Consider the following 17,261-nt stretch of genomic DNA (forward strand, 5'->3'; position numbering starts at 1 on the left):
GCACTTATCGAAAGTTTGAAACTGTGGTCCAGTAAACTCAAAAAATCTGTCTTCCCTTCATGATAGAAGAAGCAATTCATACATTAGCATCGTCAGCACTTTGAAAGTCATCGAGCGTATAACCTTAGCTTCTACATACGCAGCGACGCTGAAATGGATAATCGCTAAGGAGAACATCACTAACAAAATATTTACAATGTGCATCCTTGCACGATGTCAATATTCGACTCTGGGAAAGAAAAGAAAAGAAAAGAAAAGAAAAAGAAGAGATTCTCTGCTTTCCAATCTTTGGCTCATGGATTTCTAAGAGCTGCCAATCTTTTCTCAAGATCAACGCTGGAACTGCAAAAAGTTGAAAACTCTTTAGTTAGATGTAACCAAATCAAAAACAAAAAGAAGCAACAACTGCAATGATGAATGCGTATCACGAATGACATATCAATTTGTTTTGAGGTGCTCTTTCTGCAAACAATGAATGCGTATCACGAATGACAGTCAATTTGTTTGAGGTGCTCTTTCTGCAAACAAGTTTATTGTATGGGTGCTCTTTCTGCAAACAAGTTTATTGTTTGGGTGCTCTTTCCGCCAGTGTGTATAAATAAATCATGCAGTCATCATTGTAATTTTACTTGCAAGTATAGCAAACCATCAACTATTTCGTAATGTATTGTGAAAATATTCAGACAGTTAATTACAATGACAAAGCAATCAGAGGCTGTACCTGCTAACACCCTCAGTGTTCTTTGATGCAATTTTTCCTTTGGGAGCTGCTGAAAGCTGTAAGTAGATCAAATACAAAGCACACCAGATCAAATGACAAGGAATAGAGTACATGCTAACAAAAACTCAAAAATGCAAAACCATTGATACCAACCTGCGAAGCGACATCAACACCAATTTCATCCAGCACCTGTTTGAGTAAGTTTAACAAAAGAAATTCTGTTAATTCCTGATACCGAAGACCAATAGTCAAACAATATCCATGAAGAATGAGATCATAAACTATTTCTCAGTTTCATATGAACTCGTTCCACAGCATCTAACACAAACCCTTCTCAATCAAACTTCAACTATAAGAATTAACCTAATCAAAGATGCATAGTATGTATTGCTCCATAAAAGAGATTTCTTTTCCATTTCTTTTGCATCATCTGTGAAAAGATCCATCTCAACAATAAAGTCGTATATAATGCAAGTAGGACCTACCTGGTCTGTCAGCTCGTCAGTTTCCTCTTCCGCCTCATCATTATCCAAGGCATCATCTATGGCATCGGACATCATTTCAGTCTGCATAAACAAATCTCTAAGTTATGATCTGTGTATGCAACAAAGCATAGAGAAATTTAATTCTGTGCCAGTATATTGAAAGATAGAAAATCTTACAGTCATATCCATCTGCGCAGATTGCTTCTGAAACTCGCGTATCACCTTTGCTTGCTTTGCAGGAGCCATTTGCTGCAACATAAACACAAAATCAGCTGCTAAAAATACCTTGAATTTCCTAATAATGAAAATATGAAGCAATGTAACAGAGTATACGTCTATCAGAATTTATTTACATCTAACAGAAGTGCCCGGTGTTGTTGACGGAACGCCTTTTAAACTAAAGCTCATCATAAGATGCAATCTCAAAATTTTCCTATCTATAATATGAAAACTGCACAAAAATAATGTTTCAATGTTACAATCAAACCTTATTCATAGCTGCCATTGCCTTACTAGCACCTTTCATGCCAACAGCAACTGAGGACTGAGCATGCATTGCCTGCATGATAGAATAACGTTTACAACCAAGAACATAACGCAAATGCGAAAAATAAAATTCAAATAGAAGAAATCTTGTATAGAGATAGAAATTTGACAGTCCACCTGCGTATGAGTTGCTATTCCTCTCATTTGAGCTCGACTTCCTTGTAAGTTAGCTATCTGTTGCCTAAGCCTGACTAGCTGCCTGGCTAGTATTTTAGTTGCTCCCTGCAGAATACAAGACAAAGGCCTGAGGGAATACAAATTGACTACCTCTTATGAGATTCAATCGGAGCAGTCACTCAAACATTCATGGACTGACAAGAATGGTCGAATACACAAAACATACCTCATTTCCGGTTTTAGCTGTTCTCTTTATCTCAGCTACAAGCTTCTTTTCCTGACATGACAGTAAAATATATTAAACAACAAGTTTATAAATACACAAAACTGAAATGGGATTGTCGACTGGAGTTTCTTGACATACTTCTAACTGCAATGCTCCAATTTCCTTCTCTATCCCTGAAGCAAAATGTGGATGAAAAACATGAATAAAAGGACCAAAATAAAAAATTCAAATAAAGGAAATGCTAATCCATGACAAGGTGAGACCTACATACAGGCACACAATCAGATTCCGGTGTAAAATTACAGGTCAGCTGGACAAAGTAAAGATTACTAGTGAGCGGTAACCCGTCTAATCCCATCTATAGTGTCTATTCAAACAGTGCATTGTCAAAACTAAGCCCCAATGCCTCAGCTAGTCCAAAGGGGGCATAAATTGCCTAACCGAAAAATCGACCAATATAATGTACAAGATACAAACAGTACAATTTCAGTGCTGTGAATTAGACCGTAAAACCCGGAACTTTGAATCATGAAGATGATCACTATAACCACACAAATGCTGAGAAACGAATACATACAGACACACACACACGCACACATGTTTATTACCTCTGGTAGCATTAGCCATTTCTCTCTTGCTCTCCCGAAGAGCCTCTGCGATTAAAAATGCAAACCCACATGAAGAAATTAAGAGAATATGAATTAAACCCATAATTACGAAAATTAAGAGCGGTTGGATAATTGAATTTCAGCTTAATCCTAAGCAAGGAAATCAAAAACAAAAATTGGGCAGGAGATTAAGAAAGCGCGAACCTTTGGCCGTGGGTTTCTTACTGAAGATGTTCATGGTACAGACAACTGCAAGAATCGCAGAGATTTCTTCTTCGAGTTGCAGAATTTATAGAGAGAGAGAGAGAGAGAGAGAGAGAGAGAGAGAGAGGGGTCCAAGGATGGAGGAGAAGGTTTCTGTGGGGTGTTTTCCTATTTTTCATATAGGTAGGGACTTGGAGGTATATATCGAAGTAGACCCTCCATGATTTCTGAAATTTCAATCATATGAATTGACGGCTTTTTCATATTTTATTCAACGAGAATTAAAAACTTTGAGTTTTAACGGAATAAAAAATGAAGTAAATAGTGTGATGATTGAGAGATTTTCGTTAAAGTTTCATTTTATTTATTTTAATTAACTTAATATTTGGGATTTTTTCGTAATTTACATTTTAGAAAGGTCATTGACTCAAATGGGGAATTGGGGATTAGTGACAAAATGATAATGATTGGAGAATAGACTTGAATTTAACTATTTCCACGACAATATTATTAAATCTAGGTATGCATGTGACATTTCCTAACCTTTCCTCTCACTATTGACCAAAAATAAATAATAATTTAATGTATGTCACATGAAATTTTAAGTTCGAAATTTTTTTTCATTTTTTTCAGAAGGAAAAAAATGTGAGAGGTTAGAGATAATTGTGAACACGGAAAATTCCTGAAACGAAAGAGACAAGAATAAACGAGCACAAACAAATATTTGTATTTGATGATTTTGGGTTACAATCTCTCTCTATTTTGATCCTCTGATTCGATCTCCGTAAGGTGTTGATTGGTGGGTGTTTCGTTGATCCAAGGGCCGTCGAGACTTGATCTTGGATGAACAGTTGGAAGTTTCTTCAAAGGGCCGTGGGCTTGATCTTTGAAGGTGGATTTGAGCGGATCTTCAAGGGCTTTTGGGCTTGATCTTGAAGAAACAGTGATGAACAGATCTTCAAGGGCTTTTGGGCTTAATCTTGAAGAACGGTTGGATGTGTGGATTTGTCGACGTTCGTTGATCCAAAGGGCCGTTGGGGCTTGATCCTGGAAGAACGATGAACGAAGAACACTTTCTTCAAGGGCCGTCGGGGCTTGATCTTGAAGGTGGATGATTGTTGATCCAAAGGGCCGTTGGGGCTTGATCTTGGATGAACGGATGATGAACGATGGTGCTTTCTTCAAGGGCCGTCGGGGCTTGATCTTGAAGGTGGATGATTGTTGATCCAAAGGGCCGTTGGGGCTTGATCTTGGATGAACGATGAACGAACGATGATGCTTTCTTCAAGGGCCGTCGGGGCTTGATCTTGAAGGTGGATGATTGTTGATCCAAAGGGCCGTTGGGGCTTGATCTTGGATGAACGATGAACGAAGAACGAAGAGAGCTTTCTTGATTCTTCGGGAGCCTGGATGCTTGAGAGCTTCGGAGTTTCAGAGCTTCAAAGCTTCAAGGTGTAATATGAATTGGTTCCTTAATGATTTTTGGTCCCCTTAAATGAATGAAATAGGCTTGTATTTAAAGAAATTTCCAAGGCCTAATTTTGAATATAATATTCCAGATGAAATAAGTCGTTTCTGCCAGGTGTTGACACGTGTCCTATTTGATGACTTTTCCAACTCATTTCAATTTTCGTTGAGTCACACGCTACGTGTAAAATTTATGTAATACATGAGCGTTGACACTTTGATTTACCGGTCAACATTTATTTACGAAATTTCGATGTCTACAAATGCCCCCACTTCAAGGCACGTCGTATACATGTGCTTGTCACGTGTAGGATATGCGTTTTGAAGTCCCTTACTGTAGATGTCGATCCACGGGCCATCGAGGCTCGATCTTGAATTGGGCTGGAGATTGTTTCAAGGGCCGTTGAGGCTTGATCTTGAATTGGGCTTGAGATTTCTTCAAGGCCCGTTGAGGCTTGTTCTTGAACTTTTTGTTTGAAATTTCTTCAAGGGCCGTCGAGGCTTGATCTTGAAGGTTGAAATTGGACCACAAGGAGCTTCATGTGGTAGATGATCTTCGGCTTTGGTAGTGGGTGAATCGGCACGTATTTTGTTGCGCTTGTTGACTTTCCACAGCTTTGATCTTGAACTGGGTTGAAGGATTTTCTGGATTCCTTCAATTGTTGATTTTCCACAGCTTATTCTTGAACTAGGTTTTGATTCAAGGGTGGTAGACACTTAATCTTGAATCGGACTTGTGATTTCTTCCAGGGCCGTCGAGGCTTGATTTTGAATTTGGCTGGAAGTTTCTTCAAGGGCCGTTGGGGCTTGATTCTTGAAGGCTGACTCGAACACATGGCAAGCAGACACGAGGTGAAGGTGACGACTTGTTGCTTTGTTCAATCTTTCTAATTCACACCTGAGCAGTTTGGTCAACGGTATGATCTTCAAGATTGATGGGCTCTTCTTCCAGTTGGTGACTTGGTCTTTAAGGATTTGATTCAAGGGTGGTGAATCGGCACGTGCAGCCTACAACGCCTAGTAAGTCGACCCAAGAATTTGAGGGTCAAAACGAGTTCACCGTCCTCAGGCAGATGCGGCATCTTCTCGAGTTCTTCATCTCAGACTCTTTCTGCTGAGTTGACTGTGCATGCTGCATTCTTCTCTGCTTGTTTCTTCAAGCAGATGTGGCAGCTTCTCGAGTTCCTCAGTTCGGACTCCTTCTGCTGAGTTGACCGTGCAGACCGCATTCTTCTCTGCTTGTTCCTTCTGCACCTTGTCTCCACATGCTGCAAGGTATCATTTTCACTTGCCTTATCTGTCCTCCAGGCAGATGTGGCAGCTTCTTTGAAAGTACAGCAGCAGTGGAAGGCGAGTACTCGAGAGCAGTGCTAGGTAGGCAATCAAGGAAGGGTTCCAAGCAGTCGGTTCCTTACCCGAGTTTGAGTGGAAGTTCCGACATATTGTTTTCTTTATCCTTGTCTTTGTAGGTAAGAACAAGGACAAAGGAAATGATAGGGAGAACGCATGATATGAGATACTCTTGCTTTCTACCCTGGTGATATGAGATACTTTTGCTTTTGGAGTCATTGGCTTGCAGAGGTACCCCAAGGAATAAGGAACACTGAATGACTCGAGAGGTTTCGTTGGGAAAGCATTTTTGGAGATGAAGAGAGGCTCTGTATGTCTGTCCTGCTACGGAAGGTGAAGGTGGACAGTTATAGGAGGTCCCTTAATACCTGTAGAGGTGCTATTCTTTCACTTGTGTCGGCAACTAACGCGTGATTGAACAGTAAACTTTCACGTGCTTTCTCCTTCACCGAAAATCTTCGACAAATTGCCCGTGATTTGCGCAAAGCTGAGTTTGCGTGTGATGGGTACTGACGTGTCTGGAAAAGACTGGCGTCTCTTCGATATCTGGGATCGGCGCTTCGACAAATCACCCGTGATTTCCGCAAAGCTGAGTTTGCGTGTGATGGGTGCTGACGCGTCTGGAAAAGCGAGATGCCTCTCCGATTTCTGAGCTTGCCTCTTCGATTTTTGAATTGGCGTCTTCGAATTCTGAGCTTGCCCATTCGATCTCTGAAATCCCGTTGAGTGCTGATTTTTTATAGAGGCACGCAGTTCGTTACAAAGCACACTTGAATTTTCGCTTGCAGAAACTCCCTTCTTGCACTTCTAAGATCTTGATCTGTCTGACCTCTTCTTTCTTCGACACCTTTGAAAATGTCTGGACCCTCCGAACGTCGTTTCGATTTGAACCTTGGTGAAGAGGCAGTCCCGCCCTCTCCCGACAACATATGGCGCCCATCATTCATATCCCCTACAGGTCCTCTTACCGTTGGGGATTCGGTGATGAAGAATGATATGACCGCTGTGGTGGTGGCCCGGAACCTTGTCACTACCAAATATAGTAGACTGCTTTCCAAGCGGTCTGATGAGTTGGCTGTTAAGGAGTCTCTGGCCCTTAGTGTGCAGTGTGCGGGTTCTGTGTCCAACATGGCCCAACGCCTATTTGCTCAGACCCGTCAAGTTGAATCGTTGGCGGCTGAAGTGATGAGTCTCAAACAGGAGATCAGAGGGCTCAAGCATGAGAATAAACAGTTGCACAAGCTTGCACATAACTATGCCACAAACATGAAGAGGAAAATTGACCAGATGCAGGAATCTGATGGTCAGATTTTACTTGATTATCGGAGGTTTGTGGGTTTGTTCCAGCAGCATTTACCTTCGTCTTCTGGGGCTGTACCGACTGCTGAGGCTTCAAACAGCCAACCTCTGACGCCTTCTCTTCCTGGAGCTCTGCCGAGTTGTGAGGCGCCACCTGATCGTCCTTGAATATCCCCTGTTGTAAATTTGATTTGATTTTTTTTTTAAGGTATGCATAATGCAAATTTGTGTAAAATTTCAAGAAAAATAAATAAAATGGACTTTATTTCTCTCGATGCATTTTTTTTTGTTGCTATATACATACATATATTATGTACATACATACCACATTATCATAACTTCATTTTCTTTTCTTTTCTTTTCTCTTTTTTTTTATTTTTTTTTTATTTTTAATAAATAAATAAATATATTTTTTTTTTCTTTCTTTTTCTGCACATGGTGCCAGACGCACCATGAAACCCTTTTTTTTATTTTTTTATTTTTTTATTTTTTAATTCCTTCTTTCTTCTTTTTTTCACGTGTAGCTGATCCACCACTTTTTTTCCCGTGCTGGATGCACCATATACATATATATACATATATATATATATATTTATTATTATTTTTTATTTATATATTTTTTTCTTTTCAGAATGGTGCTCATGCCATTCTCCTTTTTTCACGTGGTGCCAGCACCGTAAGATTCCATTCTCCTTTTTTTTTCTTTTTTTTTTCTTGTATAAATTTCGGTGATCTTCACTGCACTACCGTAGCATGTTCACTAATGGTTGACTTTAGCGGCGGGGAGGGCGGTGCCCTTGGTGATGTTCAAGACGACGCCGAGTTGAGCACTGCTTTTGAAGGTCTCACAGAGGCAGGAAGCGTCGGCTTTGAGCACAGTCTTGAGGCCACTGCAGCAAGTCTCTGTCAGCTTCGTGTCCGTGTTCCCATTCGACACAAATGACAAGCAGTCCGCCATGTTCAAGATCAGGCTCGAGCAGTCTACCGCAGGAACCGGCGCCGCGCAGTCCCCAAGTCTAAACGACAGCACCGCCATCACCATCACCACAGTGCTCATCCAAACCCTCGTTGCTGCTCCCATTTTTTTTTGTTTTTTTTTTTGTTTTGTTTTGTTTTTTTTGTGGGATTGTGATAACTCAAGAAGGAATGATGGCACCAAGTAGGAAGTGGGTTGGTGAGACAACAGACTTCGCGGAGAGATTATTGCAGTCGTGTTCGCCATTGCAGATGACTCCAGGCCAGGTGCAGATTGAAACAGACTCATTCCATTGGACCCGGTTCGCGTGTGGGGTGTGAGTGTGCGGACGAGTCGGTCGAGCTCGCGGAGAGCAGAGATGTCGAGATTGAGGCGTCGGGTGAGGAGTTTGTTTGGTTTGCTCCGTGCACAAAAGCTGCTGCAAGGGATTCCTGCGCTTCGCCGCCTCGTCGCTGAAGTTCTCCGACGGAGGCAGGCCCAGCTCGTCGTCCGAAGCTTCTAGCAGGTATCCAAGGTCGGGATTTGACTCGCCGGACTCTGACGTCAGGTCAACCACCGGCACCGAAGCTGGATCGGTCTCCGACTCTTGCTCCTTATCCGATGCCGGACGTGGCGACGACTGACAAGAATTTGTTGCGGCAACTATCTCGTCCTCGAAGCTCTCATGACGGAGTCGAGGTCCTGAGTCGTGGGATCGGCGTCCGAGTCGTCGAGAAAAACCCAGAATGTCTTCCCTGAGCCGCTTCACCTCGGCCGAGTCGTCCGAGTTGTCTCGGACCCGCTTCTTGTTCTTTGAGGTGTGGTCCTCCATGTTTGAAATAATACCAATCGCAAGAGAGAGATGCAAGTTTTTTCAGATGAAGCGTGGGGATGTCGTGCTCTCTCTGGGAGAAACCATGGAGATTTGGGCATGGTCCTTGCTGTTGCAGGCGGAAGGGAGGAAGAGACCCGTGCTTGGTGGGCTTCAAGAGCCTGACGGCGATGTCTAAACCATTGTTGGCCCAAAAAAACATTGTTGTGGTGGATTGGGGCAGCAGAGGTATGGTGCATGATCTCTTTGGGCTTCGATAAGGGCCTGGGCTGCATGGGCTTGGATCCGTGCGCTGTGGGCTGAGAATGGAACTTATATATATATATATTTTATTTATTTATTTTTTATTATTTATTTATTATTATTTTTTTTTTTTGAAGAAACTGTTTCATTCATTTTTTTTAAATAGTACACATTATGACATATGTATTTACTTATTTAACATAACACATTCTAACATATGTATTTACTTATTTAACATTTATTTATTTATTTTACTAACACATTATGACATATGTATTTACTTATTTAACATAACACATTCTATCATATGTATTTACTTATCTAACATAACACACACATATATACATATATATATATATGCCTTTCAGCGCGTCACTTTTACCGTGTGGGGTTGTGCAAGAGACTGCAGCGGGGATTTGCTATGTAGCGCTCGAGGCAGAATGTAAGGTGGCAAGCTTCATGATCGGCTAGTCGTTTGACGGCGGTCATTGAAGTGTCTTCGTCGATTGGAGCATGGTGGCCAGAGTGACGAAGCTGGTGTTGACGGCCTTACTACTTGCCATTGCCGCTTGGAGCTTGAGGCAGAATGTAAAGCGTCGAGCTTCATGACCGGCTAGTCGTTTGACGGCGGTTATTGAAGTTTCTTCGTCATTTGAAGCATGGTGGCCAGAGTGACGAAGCTGGTGTTGACGGCCTTGCTACTTGCCCTTGCCCCTTGGAGCTTGAGGCAGAATGTAAAGCGTCGAGCTTCATGACCGGCTAGTCGTATGACGGCGGTCATTGAAGTTTCTTCGTCGTTTGAAGCATGGTGGCCAGAATGCACTGTTGTTGCTGCTTGGAGCTCGTTCCAGTACGTCACTTTTACCGTGTGGGGTTATGCAAAAGACTGCAACGAGTTTATGCTGTGTAGTGCCTTTTGTTGCAACTTTCCTCGGAGGTGCCGTCGCCGTGCACACCGACCATGCCGCCTGCCAACTCATTCCTTTAAAGAAATAAAGTATCCGTATTTTGGATTTGCTCTTTATTCTTCAAAGTGTTTGTGTTTTTATTGATGATGTGACTGTACTTGAAGTTTTGAAGTTTCAAGTTGCCTACGTACCCTCGGTTGAGGAGGGATCAAGTCATGACGTAGTTCAAATACATTTTTTTTTTTTGTTTTTTTTTTGTTTGCAGTTTCAGCTCGTGCAGACCAGGAGCGTTGTGCCATGCAGTTTAGGCTCGTGCAGGCGAGGAGCTTTGGTTCGTGCAGTTTAGGCTCGTGCGAACAAGGAGCATAAATTTGTTGCCTTTCAGGGGTAGTAGCGCTTCAAGAATCTGCCGTTGATAGGGCCGATCTTTAAGCCGTCTTCCGCCATGATTAAGTAGGCGCCATTGGTGTAGACTTCTTATACTACGTATGGTCCATCCCATTTTGACGTGAACTTGCTCTTTGTCTTGTGAGTTGTGATGATAGGCCTACGCAATGAGAGGACGAGATCTCCCATTTGAAAAGACCGAGGGAGAACTTTCTTGTTGAAGGCTTTAGAAAGTCGCGCTTGATAACACTCCAGGTGTTGCTGGGCTTCGAGTCTTTTCTCATCCAGTGCCTCCAGTTCTTGAAGACGCAACTTTGCATTCTCTTCGTCAGTCAAGCCTTCTTGTATAGCCATCCTTAGCGAGGGGATTTGACTTTCGAGGGGTAGAACAGCTTCTACGCCGTATACAAGAGAATAAGGTGTGGCTTGGGTAGGCGTTCTATATGTTGTCCTGTATGCCCATAGGGCTTCGCCTATTCTTTCATGCCAGTCTTTCTTTGTTCTACCGATTACCTTCTTCAGGAGGTTGCACAATGTCTTGTTGAATGCTTCTGCAAGACTGTTGGCCGGAGCATGATACATGGAAGATTTGTGCTGCTTGAACTTGTATTTCTCGCAGAGCTCGTCCATGAGTCGGTTTGAGAACTGCTTTCCATTGTCGGTGACAATGTAGCGAGGCACCCCATATCGATGGATGATATGCCCCTTGATGAAACAGACGACAGTTTCCTTCTTGACTTCCTTCAGGGGTATGGCCTCAGCCCACTTAGAGAAGTAATCTGTTGCCGCCAGGATGTAAGCCTCTCCTGTAGATGACTTTGGCGCAATTGGTCCTACGACATCCAACCCCCATGCATCGAACGGCCATGAAGTAGCTGTGGGGTGTAATGGTTCAGGCAGTTGATGTATGAAGTTGGCGTGGAATTGACAGGCTTGGCACCTTTTGGCGTATTCTAGGCAGTCCTTTACCATGCTTGGCCAGTAATAACCCATTCTTTTGAGCTGGAAATGAAGCTTTGGTCCGGACTGGTGCGCTCCACATATTCCTGAGTGTGCTTCTTCCATGGCTTGATTGGCTTCTTCCTCGCCTAGGCATCTCAGAAGTACCCCTTCAAAAGATCGTCGGTAGAGTGTCCCTTTGTAATAGAGGAAGCGATGTGCTCGTCGACGTACTTCAGAGCGGTGTTTCGGATCATCTGGAAGCATTCCATGCTCCAAGTTGTTGATCAGCGGCTGTCTCCATTCTTCAACGTTGACCGGAAGTATTGAAATAACGTTTGTATCACTTAGTACTATTTCAGTGACAAGCGGGATTACCCATCTTTGGCAGACTGGCACGTTTGTAGCTTCGTCTTCTCCTAATGTCATGCTCGAGGCTAGGTTGGCGAGAGCGTCTGCCATTTGATTCTCTTTTCTTGGCACGTGTTCTAGTGTCACGGCCTCAAACCTTTGTAGCAACTGCGTTGCCAGCCGGAAGTATGGGACGAGGTCATCTTTCCTCACCTCATATTCAGTCAGGAGTTGATTGATTATGAGCTTGGAGTCGCCGTATATCTCAAGGGCTGCGATTTCCATGTTGATTGCCATTTGGAGCCCGAGGATCAATGCTTGGTACTCAGCGACGTTGTTGGAGCATAATTCGCTTAGCTGGAATGAATAAGGTAGTACTTGCCTTTGTGGCGACATGAATACTACTCCTGCCCCCGCTCCGTCTGCTCGTGCAGATCCGTCGAAGAACATCGTCCATGTCGGGAATATGTCGATGCAGAACACCTCTTCGTCGGGCAAGTCGTCTGAGATTTTCCAATCGGCTGGGATTGGATGGTCGGCAAGAAAGTCTGCTAGCGCTTGTCCTTTGACGGCTTTAGCTGGGACATAGATGATCTCGTATTGATTGAGAAGCAATGCCCATTTAGCTAGTCGTCCTGTCAAAACTGGCTTGGACATGACGTATTTGACCGGGTCAGCTTTAGCAACCAAGTGGATGGTGTAAGCATGCATGTAATGTCTGAGCTTCTGGATGGCAAACATCAAGGCCAGGCACATTTTTTCTATTGGGGAGTAGTTCAACTCAGCGCCGGTGAGCGTTCGACTGAGGTAGTAGAGCGCTCATTCTTTCTGGGACTCGTTTTCCTGCGCCAAGAGTGCTCCAACTGAACTTTCCTGAGCAGCAATGTACAATATGAGCGGTTTCCCTGGTACAGGTGCCCCCAGGACAGGTGGACTTGATAAATATTTCTTTATGCTTTCAAAAGCATTGTTGCATGCTTTGTCCCATACGAACGGAACATCTTTCTTCATGAGTCGACTGAATGGTTGACAACGCCCTGCGAGGTTGGAGATGAAGCGTCTGATGAAGGCTAGCCATCCTTGTAGACTTTTCAACTCGTGCAGGTTTCTCGGCTCGGGCATGCTTTGAATGGCCTTGATCTTTGATTGGTCCACTTCAATGCCACGATGCTTGACAATGAAGCCAAGGAACTTTCCAGATGTGACGCCAAATGCACACTTTAACAGGTTCATCTTGAGGTTGTATTTTCGCAACCTTTCGAACACTACTCGCAAATCCTTCAAGTGATTTGATCTTTTCTTTGTCTTGACCACCACATCGTCTACATAACATTCTACATTCTTATGCAGCATGTCACTGAAGATCTTCTGCATTGCACGTTGATATGTAGCTCCAGCATTCTTCAGACCAAAGGGCATCACCTTGTAGCAGTAAATACCTTTTGGAGTGCGGAAGGCTGTTAGTTCCTCATCTTCAAGAGCCATACGAATTTGATTGTATCCAGAAGAGCCGTCCATGAATGATAGTGCCTCATGGCCAGTGGTTGCGTCCACCATGATTTCAATGATTGGCAAGGGGAAGTCGTCCTTTGGGCAAGCATTATTGAGGTCTCGAAAGTCCATGCAAACACGTATTTGTCCAGATTTCTTAAGGACTATGACGATGTTGGAGATCCACTTGGGGTATTGCACCTCTCGAATGAAGCCTGCTTCGATCAACTTGTCAATCTCGGCCTCGATTTGTGGGATGAGCTCGGATCGATAGCGTCTTTGAGTTTGCTTTATTGGTCGCGTTCCAGGCTTGACTGCAAGATGATGCACAGCAATGATAGGGTCGAGGCCGGGCATTTCCTTGTAGGTCCAAGCAAAGACGTCCTTGAACTCTAATAGCAGCTGGTAATACTTCTCTATCTCGCCTGCATTTAGTAATGCGCTCACGAAGATAGGCTTCGGTTCCTCACTTGTGCCTAAGTTGAGTTCTTTGAGATCGTCAACTGTGGCTTGCCCCCCATCTTCGAGTTGTGACGGTGCTGCAATGACATCTTCTTCGAGGCTTTCATCTTCTTCACCTTTTTGGATTGTGATGTGGAAGACGTCTTGGGCTTCTTCTTCGGTGTTAACCTCTCGAGCTAGTTGGCATGAAGATTGTCCAGTGTGAATGATGGTGCGCCTTTTCACTTTCAGTGATCCAACTGTGTTAACCTCCAATATTGCTTGGCGCTTCATTCTTGAAGGAATGGAACTTCGAACGTCATCCTTTTCTGCCAGGCGATCGATCTCTTATACTTCTGGTGTCGTCTTTCTCCTTTTGGAATACTCTTTGGCTTCTCCGAGTCTTTCCATAACTGACTGTCGTGGAGGAAAGCTAGTCGTATTGCTTTGCTTTTTAGGTTTTGATAACCTTTTGAAAACAGAGCCTCGAGATACTGACGCGTTAAGCCTTTTGAAGACGGAAGTTTTGTTTTGACCGCTAATGAGTTTAGGTGTCGAAACTCTGGGCTTTGAACAATTCATTCTATCGAATACTGATGTCCGGGGGGCAGGTTGAGGCTCCTCTTTATCTTGTATAATGCGTATGCTGATGTGTTGAGCGCTAGCATTTTTTGCCTTGCTGGAGATCTTCACCGATGCATTTGGTGTGAAGCCAAGCCCAGCTTTGTTGTTGCTAACCCCGTAACCATGCCTCTCTAACCTCTTCTGAGTTTTAGTGAGATCACGTTCGTTGTCTTTGACGGTGTTCAAATCATTCTTTCCCAAATTTGCAGAGGAGGTGAAGTTATACCCAGCTTTCGACATAAGTTTGTAGGCGTTTGGATCAAAACCTTCTTCGGTCCTTTTGGTTGGGAGAAAGCTTGGTTCTACCCCCTTTGGTAGGCCTTTTATGAAGCCTTGTGATGGTTTTGCAACCTTAGTGTCACCTAGCTGGGTCAGAGGCAAAACTGCATTCGTTTTGAGCAACTTTACATTATCTATGTGCCGCTGTGCATCGGCTTTGCTCGCTGCAGTTTCGAACGGGGATTGACCATTCTTTCTTCTTGACGTCGGGATGTACCGGAAGACGGGTACGCTTGGTCCGTTTGGGGTCGTCCTACTTCCTCTGGTTGTTGCAGGTTTAGAAAGCTCATCGTCGTTTTTGCTTGAAAATGGCATAGCTTCTTCTTCTTGCTTCTTGGGTATAGCTTGCCACTCCTGTTTTTTAGACGCTGCTTTGCTCATGGATTTAATCTCTTTTGGAAGAGTTTCGGGCACCGTGTCTTCATTCATGTATAACTTGGCGTCTGCGAAATGTGATTCGGCTTCGGTGAATGGCTTGGTGTCGCCATAGATCACCTTCACTCGTTCTTGGTAAAATTTTAAACATTGGTGAATGGTGGACGGTACCACTCCGTTCGCATGGATCCAAGGCCTTCCTAAGAGCAGACCGTAGGAAGTTCTTGCATCAATCACGTGGAACATCACGCTTGACTTGAGTTCACCAATGGTCATCTCCACTCGGATCATGCCCATCGCTCTTTGTCCTCCTTGGTTAAAACCATGGATTAGTAAACGGCTTAGGGATAGTTCGTCTGCCTTGATGCCGATTGCGGTCATTGTTGACTTTGGCATGATATTTATGGCTGACCCGCCGTCCACAAGCATGCGGCTGATTTTATGCTCCCTTAAGTACCCAGAGACGAAGAGAGGTCGGTTGTGAGGCTTGGATCCTAGCAACAAGTCTTCGTCGGCGAAATGGATTGTGTCCTCGGTGGCACAGCATGTGGCACACTCGTGTGGCCGAGGCCTCAAGCCTTCGTTCTTGCTTTCTTGCACTTCGTGGTCGTTTGGACTCGCTAAAACCGTTGCCAATGCCCTTCGTATCTTCTTTGGCAATTGTAGCGCTTCCTCGATGCTAAAGTGTATTGGCAGACCTTCTTCAGGTGTCGGAGTATTTTCTCCCTCAGCGGCGACAATTTTGCCCTTTGATGGTTCTTCCGTTTCTACTTCGACCACATGACATGCGGTGATAGTGCAATGTTGGAAAAAGTCCTCCGGGAAGTACTCGTGCAATGAGACGGGAATGCGTGGCTTTTGCTCTGCAGGTTCCCCAGCATATATTGGCTTGGCAGCTCCTATGTTTCTCTTAGGCTTCCTATTGCTGCGACGGCGGTGCTTTCTCCCTTGTTCCCCCTTTTGCTTTATAGCTTGCAGTTTTGGTTTCCTCATCCTCTTATAGGTCACCAATGTCCATCCTCTGTCATCGTCAGTAGGTGCGTCCTGGTTGCTTGCCCCCAGTGACGGTGGTGCAGAATGTGCAGTGTGGTTTGAGTATTGCCGAGCATGGTCAGGCATTTCTTGAAGAAGCACGGGATCAAAGGATCCGAACACGACCGTAGTGGTGTGCGTCGCAGCTGTGTCTTCTAGGTCGAGCTCAATCCGTCCTTGTTGTGCCAACTTCATAATGAGTTCTTTTAGGATGAAACACTTGCCCACATGATGACCCACGATACGATGGTACTTGCAGTACTTGGGATCATTGATGCGATTCATTTCTTCAGGGCGTTTGCATTCGGGTAACTCAATCACCTTCTTCTCCAGTAGGTTGTCCAGCATTGCGTCTATGTCGGAGTCCGGAAAAGGGTATACCTTCTGCTCCAATTCCCTCAAGGTGTTTTTGTACCTATCTTGGGTGCGGAAAGGCTCACCTTTTTTTTATCTCCCTTGCTTTATTGAAAGAGATTTTGACGGGCGCGAACGAGGTCTTGATAGGGGTGGTATTGGTGGTAAAAGCTTCATTGGCGGGCTTTTTCCCATGATTGTCTGCTCTTGAAGTGAACACCTTATCCCTTTTGAAATCGGTGATTGGCTCATTCTTTCCATGGTGAGCAATGCTCAACTCCATGTCGTGGGCACGGGTGGCTAATTCTTCAAAAGTTCGTGGTTTGATACCTTGAAGGATGTATTGTAAACCCCATTGCATGCCCTGGATGCACATCTCGATTGAAGAAATCTCGGAGAGTCTGTCCTTACAGTCGAGGCTTAGATTACGCCATCGGTTGATGTAGTCCATGACTGGCTCGTCCTTCCACTGCTTTGTGCTTGTTAGCTCTAGCATGCTCACAGTGCGGCGGGTGCTGTAGAAGCGATTGAGGAATTCCCGCTCCAATTGCTCCCAACTGTTGATGGACTCAGGCTCCAGATCCGTGTACCACTCAAAGGCGTTTCCTTTCAGCGAGCGCACAAACTGCTTGGCGAGGTAGTCCCCTTCGGTTCCTGCATTGTTGCAAGTTTCAACGAAGTGGGCAACGTGCTGTTTCGGGTTTCCCTTTCCATCAAATTGCATGAACTTTGGTGGTTGATAACCCCTCGGCATCCTTAAGGCGTCAATCTTCTTTGAATACGGCTTTGAGTACAACCCGGAGGTATATGAGCTCCCTTCGTACTGTGCCTTGATGGTGTTAGTGATCATCTCTTGCAGCTGCTGGATAGAAAGAGATCCCATGAGTGCCGCTGCTTGGTCTGGTTTCGGCCTCCCATCGATTTTCTTCACCGGGGGTTCTTCGTCTCCGCCAGCTCCTCCCTTTAGTGGATCATCCTCTGGGTCGGGTTTCTCGTTGTCCTGCGCCTCCAGTCGATTGACTAATGC

The 17,261-nt window shown here is 44.3% G+C and overlaps 2 protein-coding genes across 2 annotated transcripts; both read right to left on the minus strand.

Annotated features, from left to right (window-relative positions):
* Positions 1–32: 32 nt before the first annotated feature.
* On the minus strand, positions 33–3,199 carry LOC103445600 (vacuolar protein sorting-associated protein 2 homolog 3-like). Its single transcript, XM_008384609.4, has 11 exons — positions 2,908–3,199; positions 2,704–2,748; positions 2,234–2,268; positions 2,096–2,146; positions 1,870–1,974; positions 1,694–1,765; positions 1,384–1,455; positions 1,207–1,287; positions 875–910; positions 722–777; positions 33–342 (listed from the first exon to the last, which is right to left on the minus strand). Exons 1-11 carry the CDS (start codon positions 2,939–2,941, stop codon positions 294–296), a joined length of 636 nt encoding a protein of 211 aa, XP_008382831.1. The 5' UTR covers positions 2,942–3,199; the 3' UTR covers positions 33–293.
* Positions 3,200–7,783: 4,584 nt separating this feature from the next.
* Positions 7,784–8,104, minus strand: LOC139188667 (non-specific lipid transfer protein GPI-anchored 31-like). Its single transcript, XM_070806326.1, has one exon. It carries the CDS (start codon positions 8,102–8,104, stop codon positions 7,784–7,786), a length of 321 nt encoding a protein of 106 aa, XP_070662427.1.
* Positions 8,105–17,261: the final 9,157 nt, after the last annotated feature.

The sequence above is a fragment of the Malus domestica genome, chromosome 10 (assembly GCF_042453785.1).
Source record: "Malus domestica chromosome 10, GDT2T_hap1".
NCBI lineage: Eukaryota > Viridiplantae > Streptophyta > Magnoliopsida > Rosales > Rosaceae > Malus > Malus domestica.